Source organism: Neovison vison, chromosome 11, assembly GCF_020171115.1.
Source record: "Neovison vison isolate M4711 chromosome 11, ASM_NN_V1, whole genome shotgun sequence".
Taxonomy (NCBI): domain Eukaryota; kingdom Metazoa; phylum Chordata; class Mammalia; order Carnivora; family Mustelidae; genus Neogale; species Neogale vison.
The window spans coordinates 109,852,665-109,876,906 of record NC_058101.1 but is presented as its reverse complement, the minus strand read 5'-3'; the positions used below and the strand labels follow the sequence as shown (position 1 = coordinate 109,876,906).

At 34.6% G+C, this 24,242-nt stretch overlaps 1 protein-coding gene across 1 annotated transcript in view; it reads right to left on the bottom strand.

Annotated features, from left to right (window-relative positions):
* Positions 1-24,242, bottom strand: part of STPG2 (sperm tail PG-rich repeat containing 2) — a 345,708-nt gene that overhangs the window by 166,801 nt on the left and 154,665 nt on the right. Inside the window, exons 6-7 of the mRNA XM_044225962.1 lie at positions 22,114-22,273; positions 11,897-12,057 (exon numbers count right to left, since the gene is read on the bottom strand). Coding sequence (XP_044081897.1) covers positions 11,897-12,057; positions 22,114-22,273 — 321 coding nt within the window. The remainder of the gene's footprint in view (positions 1-11,896; positions 12,058-22,113; positions 22,274-24,242) is intronic.

The following is a 24,242-nucleotide window of genomic DNA, read 5'->3' as shown; positions in this document are numbered from 1 at the left end:
ACAGAAAACTCAATCACATCTTGTGAAAGCCTTCAAATATAGAACATCTGAGTCAGCATTATTATTTTGTATGGTTTTATATTTATTGATGCTGCAAAAATAATTTACTTTTCTAATAATTTTATTATCATGTACATGATATTAAAAATTATAACATAGATAAATTCAAAAGCATTTTGCAATTTTTTTTAAAGATTTTATTTATTTATTTGAGAGAGAGAGGGAGGGAGTATAACCACAAGTAGGGGGAAAAGGCAGGGGGAGAGATAGAAACAGACTCTCTGCCTAGCAGGGAGCTGGATGCAGGACCCTTAAATTATGACCTGAGCCAAAGGCAGACACTTAACCATTTGGGCCATCCAGGTACCCATGTCTTGCAATTTTACTGTTTATGGGTAAAAGTTCAGAAAATGAATCAGTCATTGGATGACTTTGGCTTTAGAGGGAATAAGTTTGCAGAAGATCACATTTTTTACCAAAAATAATTTAATTCAGATAAAATATAAGAAAATCTTTTTTTAAAGGCCCCATTCAGTTGTGAATGCTTTTAATGTTGATTAGTCAGTATAGACAAGAGGGGTTATGATTCTAAAGAGGGTAGAACCTCTGAAAGATAAGCTATCACTCTGTAGGTGCTTTCTCCCAGTGGCATTTACTCATAACAGGTAACAGAGAAAGACTTTTGGGTTTTGATCTGGCAGACGTTGCTGTTAAAGAACTGATAAAAAGCTCATTGTGGTCTTATTAAGCCAGAATAGCAAAATCACAGGTTTGAGGAGCCTCAAAACACACGATCTGTTTCCCCATGAAGCTCTTTCCCAGGGTATAAGGGATGGGGTGATGCTAAAAATCTAAGCCAAGGGGCATCTGGGTGGCTCAGTGGGTGAAGCTTCTACCTTCGGTTCAGGTCATGATCCCGGGGTCCTGGAATAGAATCCCACAAAGGGGTACCTGCTTCTCCCTCTCCCTCTGCCTGCAGCTCCCCCAGCTTGTGTGCTTTCTCTCACTCTTTCTCTCTCTCAGCCAAAAAAGAAGTCTAAGCCAAATCACAGGGGCAATAAATACTGAAGTTCAGAATCTGACAGAGACGGTTCTTGAACACATCGGGCTTTGAGCTGAAATCCCTAGAGGACTACACTTAAGAAAATGAACAAATCAGAGGTAAACTATACCTAGAAAAAAATATAATTACTGTAATTCATGATTGGATTAAGGTGATCTCTGACTTTTATCTGCCTTGCAAAGGAAAGTATAAAATCTCTCTAGTAGATCGTGACACCATTTAAGTCTATATTGCGTGCAATATCTGGGATTTTATTAAAAATTATTGGGCATGTTGAAGGATAGACATGCTTGATCAAAACTCAAGAAAAAAAAATAACAGAAAATAACAAACAAACTCATAGGTGATCCAGATATTGGAGTTAGTACATAGAATTTTAAACTAAGTATAATTAATGTGTTCAAGAAAACAGAAGAAAAAAATGAAAAAGGAGAATTAAGAACATGGAGAATTTCTCCTAAGAAGTGAAATTCTTGGAAAGAGTTAAATAGAATTCATTCTAGAACTAAAAAACAGAATATCTGAAATTGAAAACTTGGATCAATGTAATGGTATTTGAAACCCAGTTTAAAAAAAAAAAAAAAAGGATTAGTTAATTGAAAGATATCTTTGAAGGAAATAGCTAAACTGAAGCACAGAGAAAATCCAAGATGGCAGAAGAATAGGAGACCTTAGTATCACCTTGTCTCAGGAATTAAGCTAGATAGCTTAATCATTCAAAACACCTGTGATCAAACAGGGATCTAAGAAAAAAACAGCTGCAACTCTACAAATAGAAAAGCAACCACTTTCTGCAAGGTGGGAGGTGTGGAGAAGTGAATCTGAGGCTATATATGGGAAGATAAACTGTGAGGAAAGGGAGCCTATGGGAGCCAGCTACAGGAAAGTGATATAGCAGTGGAGTGTAAAAATCAGAGTTTTTAGAAGTCTGCTCCACTGAGGAGTGTCCCTGCATGACAGATGGTCAGGTGGCAAAGAGGGGCAGAATCCTAGGTGGGATATTGTGGTCTCAGGATGCTCGGGATCACTGGAAAACCAGGGGTGCCTGAGTATGGTAGGCATCAGAGTAGGGAAGCTGGCTATAATCAATGGTCCCAGGAGGGGGCTCTCAGCTCGGTGTTGCATAAGAACCATGCTATAGTAGGGCAACTGCCTTCTAAGCAGGAGCCCAACAAGCCATAGAACTGGCAAGATGCTTCTTCCTCCTTCAAGAGGAGCAGCTCAGATGCACACTTTGAGCTTGGAGACTCAAAGCAGGGTCACACGCCTGTGATACGAACACTCAGTCACAGGCTGAGTGAGCACAGAGAGCAGATGGAGATGAGGAAGACTAACTGCTTTTTCTTGAGGGTGCCCTGAGGAATGAGACCCAGAGCTTTTGGCTCTGGGGCTGGAGATGGGAAGCCGCCATTTTCATTCTTATCTTCTAAAGCAGCACAGAAAGCCTGCAAAGAACAAAAGCCACATAGAGTAATCCCAAGCTGATTACTTAGCCTGGCTCCTGGCAAGGGCAGTACAATTCCAACCAGGGCAAAGACACTAGAGAATCAGTGCAACAGGCACCTCCCCAGAATATTAGCACAAACATCCAGCCAAGACCAAGTTTATCAATCACTAGAATTGTAAAACTTCAGCACCACAGAAATATAACATAGAGAATTCATAGTTTATTTCCTACAATTCTATAGTCTTTCAATTTTAATTTTTATCTCTTTCCTTTTTCAATTTCTTCTTTTAGCAACTTTTTTAAAATCTTTCTTAACTTTCATTTTTACAGTTACACTGTCTCCTTTCATTTTATTTTTGTATATATATGAGTTTTTCTTTCTTTATGATTTTGGGATGCAGACCAAAATACACCCAGAATGTAGAGTATGACTCTATTTTCTTCACCTTTCTCATCATATTCTCTTATTTTTGTTCAAAGATTTTATTTATTTGACAGAGATCACAAGTAGGCGAAGAGGCAGGTAGAGGGTGAGGGGGAAGCAGGCTTCCTGCCAAGTAGAGAGCCCTATGTGGGGCTCGATCCCAGGACCCTGGGATCATGACTGAGCCGAAGGCAGAGGCTTTAACCCACTGAGCCACCCAGGCGCCCCTTTTAAAATCTTTTTTAATTTTTATCTTTATAGTTACAATCTATCCTTTCAATGTATTTAATTTTATTTCTGCACATATACAAGTTTTTCTTTCCTTACAATTTTGAGATGTAGTTTCTTTTAACAAACCAACGAAAATATACTCAGGCTATAGTGTATTGCTCTGTTCTGTCTACCTGTCAGTTTATACTCCTTTTTTTTTTTTTTTTTGGTCTTTTAATTTTCATTTTTACACTTATATCCCATCCTTTTATTATATTTCATTTTATTTTTGTACATACATAAGTCTTTCTTTCTTTACAATATTGGGATCTAGTTTTCTAACAAACAGACCAAAATACACACAGGATCTAGTGTACTGCTCTATTCCATTCACCTCTCTGATTATAATCTCTCTCTCTCTCTCTTTTTTTTTTTTCTTTAAATTTTGTTGTTGGTGGTGGTGGCGGTTTTTTCCTGGTTTTGGTCCCTTCTGATTTGTTAGTGTATATTTTTCTGGAGTCATGGTTGTCATTTTAGTATTTTGTTCTCTTGTTCATCTACTCTTCTCTGGACACAATGACAAGACATAAAAAGTCACCTCAAAGAAGAATAAGAGGTAGTACTGATTGCCAGGGATATAATCAGTATGGACATAAGTAAGATGTCAGAACTAGAGTTCAGAACAACGATTATAAAGATACTAGCTAGGCTTGAAGAAAACAAAGAGGACACTAGAGAATTCCTTTCTGGAGAAATAAAAGAACTAAAATCTAACCAAGCTGATATCAAAAAGGCTATTAATGAGAGACAATTAAAAAATGGAGACTCTAGCTCCTAGGATAAATGAAGCAGAAGAATTAGTGATATAAAAGACAAAATAATGGAGAATAAAGAGGCTGAGAAAATGAGGGATAAACAAACTGGTTCACAAGGGGAGAATCTGAGAGATAAGTGATACTATAAAGTGAAACAATATTAAAATAATTTGGATCCCTAAAGAAGAGAAAGGGGAAGGGGGAAGGCAGAAGGTATCTAGAAGCAAATTATAGAAGAGAACTGCCCTAATCTGGGAGGGGGAAAATGCATTCAAGTCCAGGAGGCACAGAGAACCCCCCTCAAAATCAATAAAAGTAGGTCAACAGTTCAACATATAATAGTGAAACTAGTAGATCTCAGACACAAAGAGAAAACACTGAAATCGGCTTGGGATGAGAGGTCCCTAAACTACAAGGGTAGAAACATTAGACTGGCAAGAGACCTATCCACAGAGACCTGGCAGGCCAGAGAGATTTGGCATGATATATTCAGAATACTAAGTGAAAAAAATATATACAGTCAAGAATACTTTATTAGGCTAGGATGTCATTAAAATAGAAGGAGAGAAAAAGCTTCCAGGACAAACAGAAACTAAAAGAATTTGTGATCACCAAACCAGCCCTACAAGAAATATTATAAGAGATCCTTTAAGTAAGAGAGAGTCTAAAAGTAATACAGACTAGAAAGGAACAGAGACAATATACAGTAACAGTCACTTTACAGACAAAAAAATGGCACTAAATTCATATCTTTCAGTAGTTACTCTGAATGTAACTGTGTTAAATACCCCAATCAAAAGACACAGGATATCAGATTGGATAAAAAAAGGAAGACCCATAGATATGCTGTCAAGAGATTCATTATAGACCCAAAGACAACTCCAGATTGAAACTGAGGGAGTGGAAAACCATTTATAATCCTAATGGACATCAAAAGAGCTGGGATGGCAATCCTTATATCAGTCAAAATAGATTTTAAACTAAAGACTGTAATAAGAGATGAGGAAGGATACTGTATCATAATTAGCATGGGAGCCACCAATTATATAAGCCAATTAACAACAAAATTAAAGAAACACATTGATAATAATACAATAATGGCAGGGGATTCTAACACCCCACTCACTACAATGGAGAGATCATCTAAGCAGAAGATCAAGGAAACAAGGGCTTTGAATGACACACTAGACCAGATAGACTTTAAAGATTTATTCAGAATAGTCTGTCTTAAAGTAACAGAATACACATTCTTATCGAGTGCACATGGAACATTCTCCAAATAGATCACATACTGGGTCACAAATTGGGTCTCAACCAGTACCAAAAGACTGAGAACATTCCCTGCATATTTTCAGGCCACAGTGTTTTAAAATTAGAACTCAATCACAAGAGGATATTTGGAAAGAACTCAAATACATGGAGGCTAAAGAGCATCCCACTAAAGAATGAATGGGTTAACCAGGAAAATAAAGAATTTTAAAAATCCATGGAAACAAGTGAAAATGAAGCACTAACTGTTCAAAACTTTTGAGATGAGTAAAAGTGGCCATAAGAGGGAAGTATACAGTAATAAAAGTCTCTCTTAAGAAACAAGAAATGTCTCTTTAAAAAAAAAAAAAAAGAAACAAGAAATGTCTCAAATATACAGCCTAACCTTACACCTGAAGGAGCTGGAAAAAAGACAGCAAATAAAGCCTAAACTCAACAAAAGAAGAGAAATAATAAATATTAGAGCAGAAATCAATGAAATAGAAACCAAAAGAACAGTATAACAGATCAACAAAACTAGAAGCTAGCTCTTTGAAAGAATTAATAAGATTCTTTAATCTTATTAAACCCCTTGCCAGACTTATCAACAAGAAAAGAGAAAGGACTCAAATAAACAAAATCATGAATGAAAGAAGAGACATCACAACCAACACCAAAGAAACACAATTTTAAGAATATATTAACCAACAGGACACCTGAGTGGCTCAGTCGGTTAAGCCACTGCTTTCGGCTCAGGCCATGATCTCAGGGTCCTGGGATCGAGTACCGCATCGGGCTCCTTGTTCCACAGGGAGCCTGCTTCTCTCTATGCCTCTGCCGGCCACTCTGCCTGCTTGTGTGCTCCCTCGCTCACGCACTCTCTCTCTCCCTCTGACAAATAAATAAATAAAATCTTTAAAAAATAAAAAATATATATATAATCTATATATATATATATCGATATATATATATATCTCAAAGACACAAAGGATCTATACTCTGAAAACTATAAAACACTCATGAAAGAAATTGTGGAACACAAAAAGAAACGGAAAAGTGTTCCATGCTCATGGATTGGAAGAATAAATATTGCTAAGATGTCTATGCTACCTACAGCAATCTATACATTCAGTGCAGTCCCTATCAAAGTACCATCAATTTTTTTCACAGAGCTGGAACAAATCATCCTAAAATTTGTATAGAACCAGAAAAAAAAACCAAATAGCCAAAGGAATGTTGAAAAAGAAAACCAAAGCTGGTAGCATCACAATTCTAGACTTTGAGCTCTATTACAAAGCTGTAATCATCAAGATAGTATGGCACAAAACAGACACATAGATCAATGGAACAGAATAGAGAATCCATAAATGTACCCTCAACTCTATGGTCAACTAATCTTTGACTAAGCAGGAAAAAATATCCAATGGAAAAAAAGAACAATCTCTTCAATAAGCGGTTTGGGAACAATTGGACAGCCACACACAGAAAAATAAAATTGGGCCACTTTCTCACATCATACATAAAAATGGATGGACTCAAAATGGATGAAAGACCAAATGTGAGACAGGAATCCATCAAAATCCTAGAGGCAGCAACCTCTGTGGCCGCAATTGTAGCAACTTCTTGCTAGACAAAGCTCTAAACTCAAAGGAAACAAAGGTGAAAATAAACTATTGGGACTTCATCAAGATAAAAAGCTTTTGTACGGCAAAGGATTTAGTCAACAAAGCTAAAAGACATCTACAGAATGAGAGATTTTTGCAAATATAATAGCAGATAAAGAGCTAATATCCAAAATCCTTAAAGAACTTATCAAACTCAATACCCAAAAACCAAAAAAATCCAATCAAGAAAGGAATGGGCAGAAGAACAGACATTTCTCCAAGAAGACATCCAAATGGCCAAAAGACACATGAAAAAAATGTTTGACATCAGGGAAATACAAAACAAAACCACAATGAGATACCACCTCACACCAGTAAGAATGCCTAAAATTAACAAATCAGGAAATTATAGATATTAGTGAGGCTGTGGCAAAAGGGAAACCCTCTTACACTGTTGGTGGGAATGCAAGTTGGTACATCCACTCTGGAAAACTGTACAGAGGTTCCTCAAAAAGTTGAAATAGAACTCCTTGCAGCCCAGCAACTGCACTACTACTTATTTATCCACAGGATACAAACATATTGATTTGAAGGTGTACATGCCCTCCAATGTTTATAGCAGCAATGTCCACAATAGCCAAATTATGAAAAGAACCCAGATGTCCACCAAGAGATGAATGGATAAAGAAGATCAGGTGTATATATACAATGGAATATTATCAAGCCATCAGAAAGGATGAATACTTATCATTTACATTGATGTGAATGGAACTAGAGGGTATTATGTTAAGCAAAATAAGTCACAAAGAAAGACAAATACAATATGATTTCACTCATAAGTAGAATTTAAGAAACAAAACAGATGAACACAGAGAGAGGGAAGGAAAACTAAAATAAGATGAAAATAGAAAGGGAAGCAAACCATAAGAAACTCTTGATAATAGAGAATAAACAAATGGTTGCTGGAGGGGAAGAGGGTGGTTGGATGAAATAATTGGATGACAGACATTAAGAAGGGCACATGATGTAATGAGCATTGTGTATTATATAAGACTGCTAAATCACTGACCTCTACTTCTGAAACCAATAATAAATTATCTGTAAATTGAATATAAATAAAAAATAAAATAAACTGAAGCACAAAGAAAAAAAGAGAACATGATACATAGGGATTATAAGAGATGTTTGAGGCATAGTAAATAGATGTAACATATCTATTTATTAGAGTCCCCAAAAGATTAGGAAAGAATGGGACAGAAGAAATATATGAATACATAATAGTAAAAATTATTTAAATCTGGTGAAAGATATCAACCCAGAGGCTCTAAAAACCACAGGCAAATAAATAGAATCACAGAGAACCACAGTTTTGACACATTGAAGAAAAAGACAAAAAAAAAAAAAAAAGTTGCCTTTAGAGGAGAAACAATAACTTAAAAATGTACTTCTCAATGGAAATAACAAAAGGCCTAAAATGATAAAATAACATCCTTGAAGTGCTGAAAAAAAATAACTACGAACCTACAAATCCAATCCCCCAAATTAAAAATGACAAAGACATTTTCGGACAAAACTACAATAATTCATCATCAACAGGCCTTAACCAAAAGAAGAACTACAGGGAGTTTTTAGGCAGAAGAAAAATGATTTGATACAGAAACCCAGAAATGCAAAAAGAAACAAAATACAAAAGAGAAGGTAAATGTTTTGGTAAATATAAAGAAATATTGACTGTAAAAACAATAATATTCAAAGGCTTCATAATATACATAAACTTAAGCTGTATAACAAATATTAACAAAATAGGAGGTACCAAAATGGAACTAAAATATTTTAAGTTCACATACTGAGAAAGTAGTAAAAGGAATCCTTTTTATTAAACTACAAAAACTACAGGATACATATTGTAATTTTGGTGGCCACCACTAAAACACTATAAAACAATACATAACTAAAAATTTTATAGAAATAGATGAAATAGAGTATAAAATACCTTACTAATTCAAAGAATAAGGTGTGGTAAAAAAATGCTAAAACAAAGAAGTCAATAAAATATATGAAATAATATGGTTTCTGTACACACGAATGTATCAGTAATCACACTAAATATAAATGGATTAATACTGCAATTCAACACAGTTTATCAGACTGGATTTTTAAAACTTAGGCATGTTTATTGTATCTCTCACTCTTGATTACAGTTTATTAAATTTTACATAAACTAAGAGTGTGGGTTAAACCTATGGGTAATTTTTAATTATCAACAATAATAACAAAAGTTGTTAAGTTTTTACTATGTACCAGAAGCTATTTAAAGTATTTTACACATATTGACTCATTTAGTGTTCAGAATAATGCTTCAAAGTATGTACTATTATGATCTCCATCTTACCAAGGCACAAAGAGTTTAAATAACTTACACAAAGTCAGTGACAGAGCAAGAAAATATACTCAAGTACTCTGACATCAGAGATCATTCTCATAATCACTATGCTACGCTGTCTCATTATCTTCAGTGGAAAATAAAGATTATAATGAGGGCTTTGTAAAAATTGCTCTCAGGTTATAATTCTAATAATTCTTTTAAATTTAAATGTCTGGTTACTTAGAATAATAAACTTCTTGTACATATTAAACAAAATACAACAAAAAATACTAAAAAGCACTAACGTTCATGATGCATTTCAAATATACTTGTATCATCACTTAAAATGGTGAAGATGGTAAATTTAGTGTTACACTTTTTTTTACTACTTTAGAATATACATACAAATAAAATTAAATTTTGTAAGAATTCATAAAAATCTCACTGTGAAATTTTAATGTTTGTTTAAATAAGGAAAACCTGTATTTATTCCATTTTTCTTTTATGACTACAAATCTTGAGCAACTCCTGGGGATTACAGATAATGATTTACAGCTGTTCTTTCATTACAATGAGATCTATTTCAGCTATATCTGAAGTTTTTAACTAATTTAAAGCACTTGAGTGATAACTTTGGCAGCACATATGCTAAAACTGGAACAACACTGAGAAGATTAGCAGCCTGTGCAAAATTTGCACAAGAGTATTCTTACAGTACCACCATACACATCTTAGGATTTAATTTCCTATAAATCATGTGTGTTCCACCTTTGGGTTGAAAATAATTTTCTCTGATAGGAAGGATAAATCCAATTCAGCATTTCAGTGGCTCTACTATCCCCATTTCATCTACCCCACCCTTACAGAGTTCTTTTTAGCTACTTTTTTTTTTTTTGCCAAACAAAAATTATACAAACTAATTTTAATTTTCTGTAGTATTTTTTACAATAAGTTGTCCTTCACTTTAAGCTTCCTGGAGTACAGTTCTTTGCTTCTCTTTCATATTCATTTATTCACTTACAATTTCCTGAGTGTCTACAATAAGACAGATACTATGTTTCCACTGTTTTGTACATGTTCTTTTATGATTTGACAACTATGTTCAAACTTCCCCAATGTTTAACTTCTATTTATATTCTGCCTATAAAATATCTATCTGGTCTATCTATATTTTTACCCTTACTGTTAGCTACTTTTACTTTTCCATATGTACATTCTTCAAACTTTCTCAAATTCTTTAGGAGTGAGAAAGAATAAATAATAAATATATACACATATATTTCAATGTTCTTTTAAAAATGTCCTCTAAAAAGTTTAATGTGTAGCAAAACTTCATTGTCAAAATTTTACTCATGATTTTATCTTCCTGTCAACCCTTTTAGGCTAGTTTTATTGTTAGAGTCTCTGATCTTAAGAACATTTCTTATTTTCTGCTGATCATTTTGAAATAGGGATTATCTAAGTTCCTTGTATATATCTAGTAATGTCCATAAACTCTTCTTTGACAATTCTAAACTGTAAAATAACATGATCACTATTTACAAAAGATTCTTCCCTTCTATTTCATTAGTTCTCTTTAATCAAAATTAAGCTAAGACCTGAGTTCCTTCCATACCTTTCTCTACCTTTTGTGAAAGTAAACTATCAGTAAATCAAAAACATGTACAACATTCTGCTTTCAATAAACTGAGAAATCCAACAAAATATTTTACTATCTACTCCTATAATTATCATCTTTGATACTCTGTTTTGAGATGCAGAAGTCTAGGAAAACAAAAAAATATATAAAAGATCAACCACTAGGGAAAAGATATAAACTGTCATTCACAGGTGGCATAATTGTGCTTAAGGAAACTTTTTTCAAACTAATTATAAATTAGTAAGAATTAATGATTTAATTTAGCAAGAAGTATGGATTATTGGTAAAGCAAATCTTTAATAAAGTCTATTATATTTCTTTATACCAATAGAAGAAAGCTAAACAATGAAACATTTAAAAGATACCATTAGAACTAAAAAACATGAAAAGACTAAATACCAAGGAATAAATTAATAAAGATGGGTAAGACTTCTACACAAAAACTATAAAACCACAAAAATCATTTAAAGGGATCCTAAATTAACCTCAGAAAATAGTGGAGTAATTTTATTCTATTTTTTTTTTTAGTGGAGTAATTTTTAAAGAAGGTAAATATTTAAAGAAATACATATGAGATTCTCAAAGAAATAAACAAGATTCGCCTTTGAAAAGAAATTACAAACATAGTTATGAACCAAATTAATGTTTATTCTTATGCCATAAATTACCACATACAAATAGTTTCAGTAACAGTATGGCTTGGAGTGCCTGGGTGGCTCAGTCAGTTAAGCATCTGACTCTTAGTTTCAGCTCAGGTCCTGACCTCAGCGTCATGAGACTGAGCCCCATGTTGCGCTCCGCACTCAGTACAGAGTCTGCTTGTCCCTTTCCCTGTGCTCCTTCCTGTGCACCCCCCTCTCTGGGTGTCTCTCTCAAATAAATAAGTAAAATCTTTAAAAATAATAATAATAATAATAATAGTATGGCTTAAAGTAATGAGGTATATACGTCACATGTGATTTTTTTAAGCCCTAAGTCTTGTTATTAGATATAAGGAATATTATATTAATATTAATTGAATTTAAATTTATTTATTTAAATTTATTTAAATTAATATGAATTTAATATTTTATTAAATTACCTGATAATCAGCAGGACCAGGAGAAGTAAAAGCTTCTTCCTGAACCAGGAAGAGAGTCCGAGGAACAGAAGATCCAAATGCACTTTTCTTTTGTTTCATCAAGCAGGTATCGGTAAAGTTGTTGATTATAGTATTGTTTAGGATATTATAAAATCCAGGACCTAAAGCCATGAGGAATATCATAGGTAAGAATAAAGATGCTTTTAATTTTTTTAAACTGAGCAACCTTAAATTGAGTAATTTTTTTAGAAAGAACTCTCATATATTGCTGGCAGGAACATAAAATTGTATATGACATTTGAGAAACAATTTGTCAAATTCTTATGAAGTTAAATACGTACTTAGAATATGACCCAGAAATTCGACTCCTAGGTATTTTCCCAAGAAAAAGGAAAAGCAAAATAAGTCAATCGGAGAAAGACAACTATCATATGCTCTCCCTGATATGAGGAAGTGGAGATGCAACGTGGGGGGTGTGGGGGGTAGGAAAAGAATAAATGAAACAAGATGGGATGAGGAGGGAGACAAACCATAAGAGACTCTTAATCTCACAAAACAAACTGAGGGTTGCTGGAGGGGGAAGGGGATAGGGAGAGGGTGATTGGGTTATGAACACTAGGGAGGGTATGTGCTATGATGAGTGCTGTGAAGTGTGTAAACCTGGTGATTTTCAGACTTGTACCCCTGGGGCTAATAATACATTATATGTTAATAAAAAAGAAAAAAATTATTTATTTATTTATTTATAAAAAAAAGAAAAATGAAAACAATCCAAATGTCCATCAGCTGGTAAATTTTAAAAAAAAAATGCACTATACCCAAGCAATAGAATACTACTCAGCAATAAATAGGAAATATAAATGCAACAATAGGAATCAACCTCAATTTCTTTCATGAGTACTTTATAGTTTTCTGAGTATAGATTCTTAGCCTCTTTGGTTAGGTTTATTCCTAGGTATCTTATGGTTTGGGGTGCAATTGTAAATGGGATTGACTCCTTAATTTCTCTTTCTTCTGTCTTGTTGTTGGTGTAGAGAAATGCAACTGATTTCTGTGCATTGATCTTATATCCTGACACTTTACTGAATTCCTGTATAAGTTCTAGCAGTTTTGGAGTGGAGTCTTTTGGGTTTTCCACATAGAGTATCATATCATCTGCGAAGAGTGATAATTTGACTTCTTCTTTGCCGATTTGGATGCCTTTAATTTCCTTTTGTTGTCTGATTGCTGAGGCTAGGACTTCTAGTACTATGTTGAATAGCAGTGGTGATAATGGACATCCCTGCCGTGTTCCTGACCTTAGTGGAAAAGCTTTCAGTTTTTCTCCATTGAGAATGATATTTGCAGTGGGTTTTTCATAGATGGCTTTGATGATATTGAGGTATGTGCCCTCTATCCCTACACTTTGAAGGGTTTTGATCAGGAAGGGATGCTGTACTTTGTCAAATGCTTTTTCAGCATCTATTGAGAGTATCATATGGTTCTTGTTCTTTCTTTTATTGATGTGTTGTATCACATTGACTGATTTGCGGATGTTGAACCAACCTTGCAGCCCTGGGATAAATCCCACTTGGTCGTGGTGAATAATCCTTTTAATGTACTGTTGAATCCTATTGGCTAGTATTTTGGTGAGAATTTTTGCATCTGTGTTCATCAAGGATATTGGTCTATAGCTCTCTTTTTTGATGGGATCCTTGTCTGGTTTTGGGATCAAGGTGATGCTGGCCTCATAAAATGAGTTTGGGAGTTTTCCTTCCATTTCTATTTTTTGGAACAGTTTCAGGAGAATAGGAATTAGTTCTTCTTTAAATGTTTGGTAGAATTCCCCCGGGAAGCCGTCTGGCCCTGGGCTTTTGTTTGTTTGGAGATTTTTAATGACTGTTTCAATCTCCTTACTGGTTATGGGTCTGTTCAGGCTTTCTATTTCTTCCTGGTTCAATTTTGGTAGTTTATATGTTTCTAGGAATGCATCCATTTCTTCCAGATTGTCAAATTTGTTGGCGTAGAGTTGCTCATAGTATGTTCTTATAATAGTTTGTATTTCTTTGGTGTTAGTTGTGATCTCTCCTCTTTCATTCATGATTTTATTTATTTGGGTCCTTTCTCTTTTCTTTTTGATAAGTCTGGCCAAGGGTTTATCAATTTTATTAATTCTTTCAAAGAACCAGCTCCTAGTTTGGTTGATTTGTTCTATTGTTTTTTTGGTTTCTATTTCATTGATTTCTGCTCTGATCTTTATGATTTCTCTTCTCCTGCTGGGCTTAGGGTTTCTTTCTTGTTCTTTCTCCAGCTCCTTTAGGTGTAGGGTTAGGTTGTGTACCTGAGACCTTTCTTGTTTCTTGAGAAAAGCTTGTACCGCTATATATTTTCCTCTCAGGACTGCCTTTGTTGTGTCCCACAGATTTTGAACCGTTGTATTTTCATTATCATTTGTTTCCATGATTTTTTTCAATTCTTCTTTAATTTCCCGGTTGACCCATTCATTCTTTAGAAGGATGCTCAAAATCAATAAGAATAGGCCCACACCCCGTCACCTAATAGTAAAATTTACAAGCCTTAGTGACAAAGAGAAAATCCTGAAAGCAGCCCGGGAAAAGAAGTCTGTAACATACAATGGTAAAAGTATTAGATTGGCAGCTGACTTATCCACAGAGACCTGGCAGGCCAGAAAGAGCTGGCATGACATTTTCAGAGCACTAAACGAGAAAAACATGCAGCCAAGAATACTATATCCAGCTAGGCTATCATTGAAAATAGAAGGAGAGATTAAAAGCTTCCAGGACAAACAAAAACTGAAAGAATTTGCAAACACCAAACCAGCTCTACAGGAAATACTGAAAGGGGTCCTCTAAGCAAAGAGAGAGCCTAAAAGTGGTAGATCAGAAAGGAACAGAGACAATATACAGTAACCATCACCTTACAGGCAATACAGTGGCATTAAAATCATATCTCTCAATAGTTACCCTGAATGTTAATGGGCTAAATGTCCCAATCAAAAGACACAGGGTATCAGAATGGATAAAAAAACAAAACCCATCTATATGTTGCCTCCAAGAAACTCATTTTAAACCCGAAGACACCTCCAGACTTAAAGTGAGGGGGTGGAAAAGAATTTACCATGCTAATGGACATCAGAAAAAAGCAGGAGTGGCAATCCTTATATCAGATCAATTAGATTTTAAGCCAAAGACTATAATAAGAGATGAGGAAGGACACTATATCATACTCAAAGGGTCTGTCCAACAAGAAGATCTAACAATTTTAAATATCTATGCCCCCAACGTGGGCGCAGCAAACTATATAAACCAATTAATAACAAAATCAAAGAAACACATCAACAATAATACAATAATAGTAGGGGACTTTAACACTCCCCTCACTGAAATGGACAGATCATCCAAGCAAAAGATCAACAGGGAAATAAAGGCCTTAAATGATACACTGGATGAGATGGACATCACAGATATATTCAGAACATTTCATCCCAAAGCAACAGAATACACATTCTTCTCTAGTGCACATGGAACATTCTCCAGAATAGATCACATCCTCGGTCCTAAATCAGGACTCAACCGGTATCAAAAGATTGGGATCATTCCCTGCATATTTTCAGACCACAATGCTCTGAAGCTAGAACTCAACCACAAGAGGAAGTTTGGAAAGAACATAAATACATGGAGACTATAACCTGGAATATTTTCTACAGTGGTAATCTGAATGAATAACAGGTTTTTTTTATTCAAAATCATAAAAACTTTCTACGCCTTTGAAAAAAGTTTTATCAAAACATTAAAATATTTGAAACAAATATTTAGATTTTTGTATCTTTGTATATTTGTACATATGTTTTACAATTCAGTAATATTAAAAAATCAGTTTCAGTGACCAGCAATATCCATAAAATGCAATATATACTTGAAAGAACACTTAATTTAGTTGTACTCATGTTATCAACTAATTCTACTAAATTAGCTCTACACCTAAATAATTATAAAACATAACTTTAATCTCATTTGTTTTTCTGGGCTGCAAGTTCCTTGTCTGAAGATACAGAAATTGAATATATCAGTGTTACTCAAAATGTGGTCTGTGGGCTGTTGCTTGTCCAAGAACAACCCACAAGAAAAAGAGCTTATAATTAAATGTAAATTGACTATTTAGCTAAGCATTTTGTTCCTAGTCTTTCTCCATAAAGGAAGGATTGTGTAGATTTACATTTTGGTACAATCTTCTTTCTCATTGTAGACAGGAAACAAACAGTTGACAAATGGGCACTTTGGTATGGGGCTAAAGGTACTTTAGGTGCTTTCTGGACAAAAGGGATCAAATCATCATACACAATCAAATAGAAGGTTTTTCTATTAAGAAAGAGCTAAGAGCTACCCATTAACTCTTCCCAATTTTCAAATATTCCAGTTCTAATATCTATTTCTCAAAAATCTCTACCAAAAATTATCTTGTGCCAACTCTCCGAAACCTAAATGCTAATATCTTTTTTCTGCAATCTTCAAACATTCCTCCACTTGCAATGTTTAGAAGAGAAGGTAAATAGAAAGTGCAATGAAAACTATTTGGACCACCATTTAAGGTATTTAAAAGACAAGTATCTGAGTTCTGTCTCTCTTCTGGCAGGAGAAGACAACAGAAGACATTACAGCTTAAGTGTTTAAATATAGGGACCTCACTCAAAGTATATACATCACAAGTAGTACCTTGTTAAGCCTCTGATGTGAAAAGCCATCCTAATCATTAATTCACTCACATTAGAGCTTTTTCACATTCATTTTTCTAGTCAGCAACTATAGAAATGCCCAGGAACCCCAGAACTAGAGAGTTTAAGGTCACCTTCTAAAAGTAACCTATAAGTATGTTCTAAAACTGATTGATGGGCCCAATCTATTACTGTACACTAATATCTACACAGAAAAAAAATTGAAGTTCCATTAGGCCATTCTCACTAATTCTTAAATTATGTAAGATTCAGGATTAGCATGGAAGCGTCATCATAATTTAACTGTATCCTTTACAAATAAACTAACCTTTAGGGAATTTGTAATGCTTTATTCATAATACAGTGGACCACAAAACTGAAAACAAGACCCAATTCTAAGGCAACTGGACCAGTCAGTATTCATATTTAGAAATACTTTGGATTTTAGATTCATGAATCTCCAATTCATATTTAGAAATATTTTGGATTTCAGATTCATAGGCTTAGCTGGTGTAGTGCCAGCCACCTACACATGACCTCTTCAGAACTGCAGTCTTAGAATACTCAGACTGCAAAGAGACTCAGGACTCCAAGACCAGCTGTTTCAACAGGCCCAGTTATATACTGTAAAGCTCATGATTTTGCCTAAGAAGTGCTAAAATATCACTTCCACTGCATGTTATTGGTCAGAAAAGACACCAGACTAACCAAGATTGGAATGGAGAAAAACAAGACTCAACTTCTCAATGGCATGAGTGGTAAGTAATTTTGTACCAGTAGAGACTTACCATAACAAATTACCATAACAAAATCTATAGCAATGGTTTGAGATCAGGCAATGGGTCAGAAGCTGGAACAACTCAAGACTTAGAGAAAGAGACATGACAGGACAGTTAGTGATGGCTTAAGGGACAGGAAGAAAATGCTAGTGGAAGCTAGAGAAAAGACAACTTGAATAATGTAATGGCAGAGATTTTAACAAAACTTAATGCTTTAGATCATGAAGAAAATATTGAACAAATAACTAGTTTCTAGCTAAGGAAGTTTTCAGGTTGAATATCCAAAGGGCCAACTGGTTCTTTTTAGCCATGTGTGACAAGGTATGGAAAGAAAAAGATGAGTTCAAACTGTTGTTTTCAAGAATTCATAAGAAATGCAAGAAATCAAAATTTATGGGTTTGAAAGTAAAATTCTTTTTTATCCCATCTCTACAATAGCAAAAAGCTCTCAAGAAATGGCCTGAGATCAAAGACCAAATTCAGGGTATGACTGCAAGACCCTTTGTTAAGACCTCAGAAAGATTTAAGATATCCATGTATAGAATTTTTCAGTTAAAGGAAAGGCTTCCAAGAATTTTAAGGTCATATGTTATAGACCCTCTTGGCTAAAATAATAATGTTCAGAAGAATCTAAGAGTATCAAAACACAGCAGCACCAAAGGTGACCCAAAGGAGACAAGGGTTTCCCCACGAAGTGTATGTGAATGTGGCTTTTGTCCAGTGTATTTGATTTTAAGTCAATATAATAAGGTACTTACAAAGTTTTTAAAAGGGAATTATACGAACTTGGAAAGAAAGAGACAACAACTGCAAAATGAAAAGTGGCTGTAGACGCTCATTTTCTATATGAGAAAGTTCCAACTACAAACACAGCCTACTTCTTAGAGATTTTTTTTCTTGCTTCTTGAGGTAAACCTTTTTTGGTATGTACATCCCTTAGGACCACTCTTGCTATTGGACCACTGTGATTTCATTTTCATTTGTTTCTATGTCTTTTTTTTACTTCTTCTTTGATTTCTTGGTTGACCCATTCAACATTTAGTAGCACGTTGTTTAATCTCTGTGTATTTGTGGTCTTTCCAAATTTTTTCTTGTGGTTAACTTCTAGTTTCATAGTGTTGTGGTCAGAAAATGATTTCAATCTTTTTGTATTTGTTGAGGCCTGTTTTGTGACCTAATATGTGCTCTATTCTGGAGAACCTTCCATGTACACTTGAAAACAATATGTATTCTGCCGTTTTAGGATAGAATGTTCTGAATATATGTTAAGTCACCATCCGGTCCAGAGTAGCATTGAAAGCCACTGTGTCCTTGTTAGTTTCTATTTAGATGACCCATCCATTGATGTCAGTGGGGTATAAAAGTCCCCTAATGTTATTATGTTATTGTCAATTAGTTCCCTTATGTTTGTTATCATTTTATATATTTGGGTGCTCCCATGTTGAGTGCATAAATATTTACAATTATTATATCTTATTGTATCAACTCCTTTATGGTTATATAATGCCCTTCTCTGTCTCTTTCTCAAAGTCTTTATTTTAAAGTCTAGTTTGGGGGCACCTGGGTGGCACATTCAGTTAAGCAACCAACTCCTGGCTTTGGCTTAGGTCATGATCTCAGGGTCGTGAGATCGAGCCCCATGTCGGGCTTCGCAATCAGCGTGGAATCTCCTTGAATTTTTTCTCTCTCCCTCTCCCTTTGCTCCTCCTTTCCATGCTCTTACATTCTCTCTCTCTCAAATGAATAAATAAATATTTAAAGTAAATAAATAAAATAAAGTATAGTTTATCCAACATAAATATTGCTACTCTGGCTTCCTTTTGACATCCATTTGCATGATAGATATTTCTCCAACCCCTCACTTTCAATCTGCCGGTGTCTTTGCTCTAAAGTGAGTTTTTTGTAGGCAGCATATAGATGGATCTTGTTTGTGTCTTGTTTGTTTATTGATTCTGACACCCTGTGGCTTTGACTGGAGCATTTAGTCCATTTATAGTCACAAAGTAATTATTGGTAGATTTGTATTTATTGACATTTTATTACCTGTTTTGTCATTGTTTCTGGATATTTTCTCTTATCATTTATTATCTTTGTCACTTTTGGTTTTCCCTTTGTACCCTTTAATATTTCTTGGTGTAGTGGCCATGATCTCCTTTAGTTTTTGTTTGTTTGGCAAACTCTTTATTTCTCCTATTATGAATGATAGCCTTGCTGGATAAAGTACTATTGGCTGCAAATTTTTCATATTTAGCACTTTGAATATATCACACCACTTCCTTCTGGCTTGACAAGGTTCTATTGAGAAATCTCCAGCTAGCCTTAAAGGTCTTCCCTTGTAAATTAAGAATTTCCTTTGCCTTGCTGCTCTTAAGATTATTTAGCACTATATTTTACAACTGTAATTACCATATGTCTTGGTGTGGACCTGCTTTTGTTGATTTTGATGGGAGTTCTCTGTGCCTCCTGGATCTAGATATCTGTTTTGTTTTTTCAGATTAGGAAAATTTTCTGCTACTATTTCCTAAAATAAATTTTCTACTCCCTTTTCTCTCTCTTCTTCTTCTTCTGGGACTTCTGTAATATAAATGTTATTACATCTGTTGGAGTCACGAACTCCCTAAGCCTACTCTCATGTCCCATAATTCTTACTCTCCTTTTTGTTCAGCTTCATTATTTCCCATTATTTTGTCTTCTAAGTCACTAATTCATTCCTCTGATTCTTCTGGCCTGCTGTTAATTGCATCAACCCATGTCCAGTCTCGTTTTTTGTATTCTTCATCTCTTGATTGATTCTTTCTTAACTCTTTTATCTCTGTGGTAAGGGTCTCCCTAATGTCTTCTATTCTTTTATCAAGCCCTGTGAGTATCATTAGGATTGTTGCTTTAAATTCTCCATCAGGCATGTTACTTCTATCTGTTTTTGCTTAGATCTCTGACCATAGCCTTATCTTGTTCTTTCATTTGGAATAAATTCTTCTGTCTTGGAATTTTGTATAAGTCTCTGCCTTCTTCTCTGTTAGAAAAGCCAGTTATGTCGCCTGCTCCTGAGAGTAATAGCCTAATAAAAAAAGAGGTCATATAGTGCTCAGGGTGTACCACTTCATGAAATGTCTCCAGTTGTGCTGCGTGCACTCTGCTATTGTATTTTGGCTGCTCTAAACTTCAGGCCAGTTGTCTGTAGAGGCTCTCCTTGCCTGCTGTGTTTAGTGTTTGGTCCCTGGACTGAATGTGGTGAGTTTTTAACTAGGTGCACTCTGATCTGCTTGTGAAATGAGATCTGACACCAACTCTGCCAGAATTGAAGCCCTGCAAAACTCTCTGATTAGGAGATATGGTATGGACAGGGGTTTCTGGGGCAAGGGACCTTATCTTCTGTGACTGTGGCAGTCTTGACTGAGAAGGGCAGTCCTGTCAGAACACAGTGGGTGGAACTTGGTGTAAGCAAGTTAGGCAGCCAGAAACATAGTCTATTTCTTACAGAAAGGAAGGATGATTCAAAACATGGAATCAAGATCCCAAAAGGTAGAACAAAGGACCTTGGAAAATCATTCCCAGGGAGCCCACCTGGGCCCTAATCAAGGAAACTACAAAATGTGCCTGGTTAGATTTCATAGTTGTTATAGGATTATGACTATTAAGGACTTCTAGTTTTCTCTTTTCTGAATAGGAGCATTTAGTATGAACATCCTGTAATTCTTCCATTGTTGTGTTTTGGGATGTGTGAGGCAGATAATGTATGTCTTTAGTTCACAACTTGTCTAACAGATAGAAGTCATACTCAAGAAGCTTCCCTAAAGTATCACATCCCAAAATTCTGACCTATAGCAATACAATTCTTAGGTAACAAAATCCTGGACTTCAAGATCACACCATAATTACATGAGACTTTGGAGGTCTGGAGAAAACATGGAGGACAACTGTAAATGTTTTGTGGGCAGAGGGTAGCCTAGAGTAAATTAAAGATGGCCAAAATTCTTTGTTACTCATGTCATTAAGAGATAAAGTGTTATGCTCTTCTGTTCAATATGTAGTGCCCTTAGTAACCTGATTAACAAATGGAATGTGGGATTTCTGACATTAGGAAATAAGGCTTGTAGCATCCTGCCATGTCCTGTAGAGTCCTGAGGTACCAAATTAAAAGATCAGCTACCCTGGGGCAGCAATGCTGAAGCTATGCATGCACACTGAATGACAGCCTTATCTAAGCTCTGCCTTCCAGCCATCCCACAAAATAGTAATATACGAAAGAAAACCTTGTGTTTTTATGCCACTGAGATTGTTATGCAGTAACACATAACTATATGTTAACATTTACATAAGTTATTTTTGTGCTAGATTCTTAATTCTATATACTAAAATATCCAGTGAGAACACTAGAATGTTTTAAAATATCCCCAAAATAAAATTTTAGCAGAAGTGAATTTCATAAGTTAAAATACTGGCAGTGACCACATAGTTGATAAATAAGTTCACTCATAAAAAGAAATTGGGAAATTTATTGGATGAAGGAAAATAATAGAAAATTACCAATAAGATATGTGACATGTTAAATTGAAATCTTTTTTTAAAGTTATACATTATTTTTAATGTATCTGTGTTTAGTGTATGGTCAATACTTTTAAAATGTGACTTAAAATGACAACACAAACCACAGAACAAAAAATATGTACTTTTCGGTAATCCGCCTTAAATATTAAGTTATAAAACTACATGGATTAATTACTAACCTGGCATTTCCTCTGTCCTGGAGTCCTGTGTGAATCGAGCAGCACTTTGACCAAATGGAGTACTTTTCAGTGCTGGTGTTTTCTTCAAGGAATTGAAAGCAGTTCGAGGTTCATTATATGTGCCAGGAGCTGGAGTGATTGACTTGATAGGTACAAATCTCTGGTAAAGAACAGGAAAATATGCCAATGAAAAAGGTACTATATAGTACATTTTGATATTTCATGAGTTAAAAGCTGCTTTCTTAGTTAATAAAACATATGAGGGGTTTTTTTTTGATAGTATATATTTCTTAAAATCATTTTTTTCCAATTTATTTATTTTCAGAAAAACAGTATTCCTTATTTTTTCACCACACCCAGTACTCCATGCAACCCGTGCCCTCTATAATACCCACCACCTGGTACCCCAACCTCCCACACCCCCACCACTTCAAACCCCTCAGATTGTTTTACAGAGTCCATAGTCTCTCATGGTTCACCTCCCCTTCCAATTTACCCAAAAGCACATACCCTCCCCAATGTCCATAACCCTACCCCCCTTCTCCCAACCCCCCTCCCCCCAGCAACCCACAGTTTGTTTCGTGAGATTATGAGTCACTTATGGTTTGTCTCCCTCCCTATCCCATTTGTTTCATGGATTCTTCTCCTACCCACTTATGGAGTTTAATTTATTTCTTAACAGAGTGAAAAATACAGATGAATTAAGATCTTATACCTATCAAAACATAAAATATATAACTTTTAGTAAAATCATATATATATATATATATAAACAGAAATGCATTATGTACTTTACCATGCTAAATAGACATTTTAAAGGGAATTATCTCAAGATGAGATTCTAGATGATAATATATGGACAATCTTCACATTTAAATTATTCTATAAGTTAAGATAATAAATAAAAAACCTATATGATCTAACATGGTTTCTATTTTCTTTTAATTTTTTTAGTTTTATTTTTTCAATGTTCTGTAATTCATTGTTTATGCACCACACCCAGTGTTCCATGCAATATGTGCCCTCCCTAATACCCACCACCAGGCTCACCCATGGTTTCTTTTATGTAATAAAATTAATACAAATTGACAAAGTTCCTTGATATACATATTCAATTAATTCAACAATATCATTAAATATCTTAAGAAAAAAATCTTAGATTCAAGAGATATATAAATCTGGTTAGCTTATAATATTCAATTTATAAACATAATAAATTTATTATAAACTTGTAATATTTAACTTAATGTTAAACATACATATAATAACTCATGAAGTATAGCACTATAATTTTTAATTTTTATTTGGAGTTAATTTCAAATTTACCCAAAAAACTACATGAATAAAAATAATTAAGAAAATATGTATAATATTTACCCAGATTCACCCATTGTTAACATTATGCCATTTGTTTTTTTCATTTGCCCATACTCTCTTTCTCTTTCTTTCAGTATATCCATTCCTTCCTCTCTGTATCTCCCTGTGTGTGTCTCTGGAGACACACACACACACACACACACACACACACAGAAACATGCAGCATATAGATAGAACTATTTAATGAAAAGTTACATATGTCATGGCCCTTTACCTCTTAATACTTTGGTATGTGTTTACTAAAAATATGGATTTTTTTTAACATATCTGAAGCACAGTTATCAACTTCAGTAAATGTATCAACGATATATTTTTATCTAATCAACTATTCATATTCCGAAGTTGCCAGTTGATCTAATAATGCCTCTGTTGCATTTTTCCCCTGCAAGTATATAATTTAGACTCGGTTCAAATATTGCTTTTAGCCTCCTTAATATAGGAACATTTCTACAACCTTTCTTTGTGTTCTGGGACTTTGGAAGAATATAGTACCCCACTTTTGTATAATAAAGCCGTCATTAGTTGGGACTTCTCTCACGATTATATTCAGGTTATGCATTTCTGAGCAGCATACTAAACAGGTGATGTAGCTTTCTTCCTCAAAATTTCATTTCTAGGGATACATGACGTTCTTGAACCTCAGTGGTCATTTTAATTTTATAAAATTGAATATTCCCTCTGCATTTATCAGTAAGCACTCAACATTCTACTGTAAGCGAGAGCCCTCTTCCCCCCCAATTATTCATTTCATC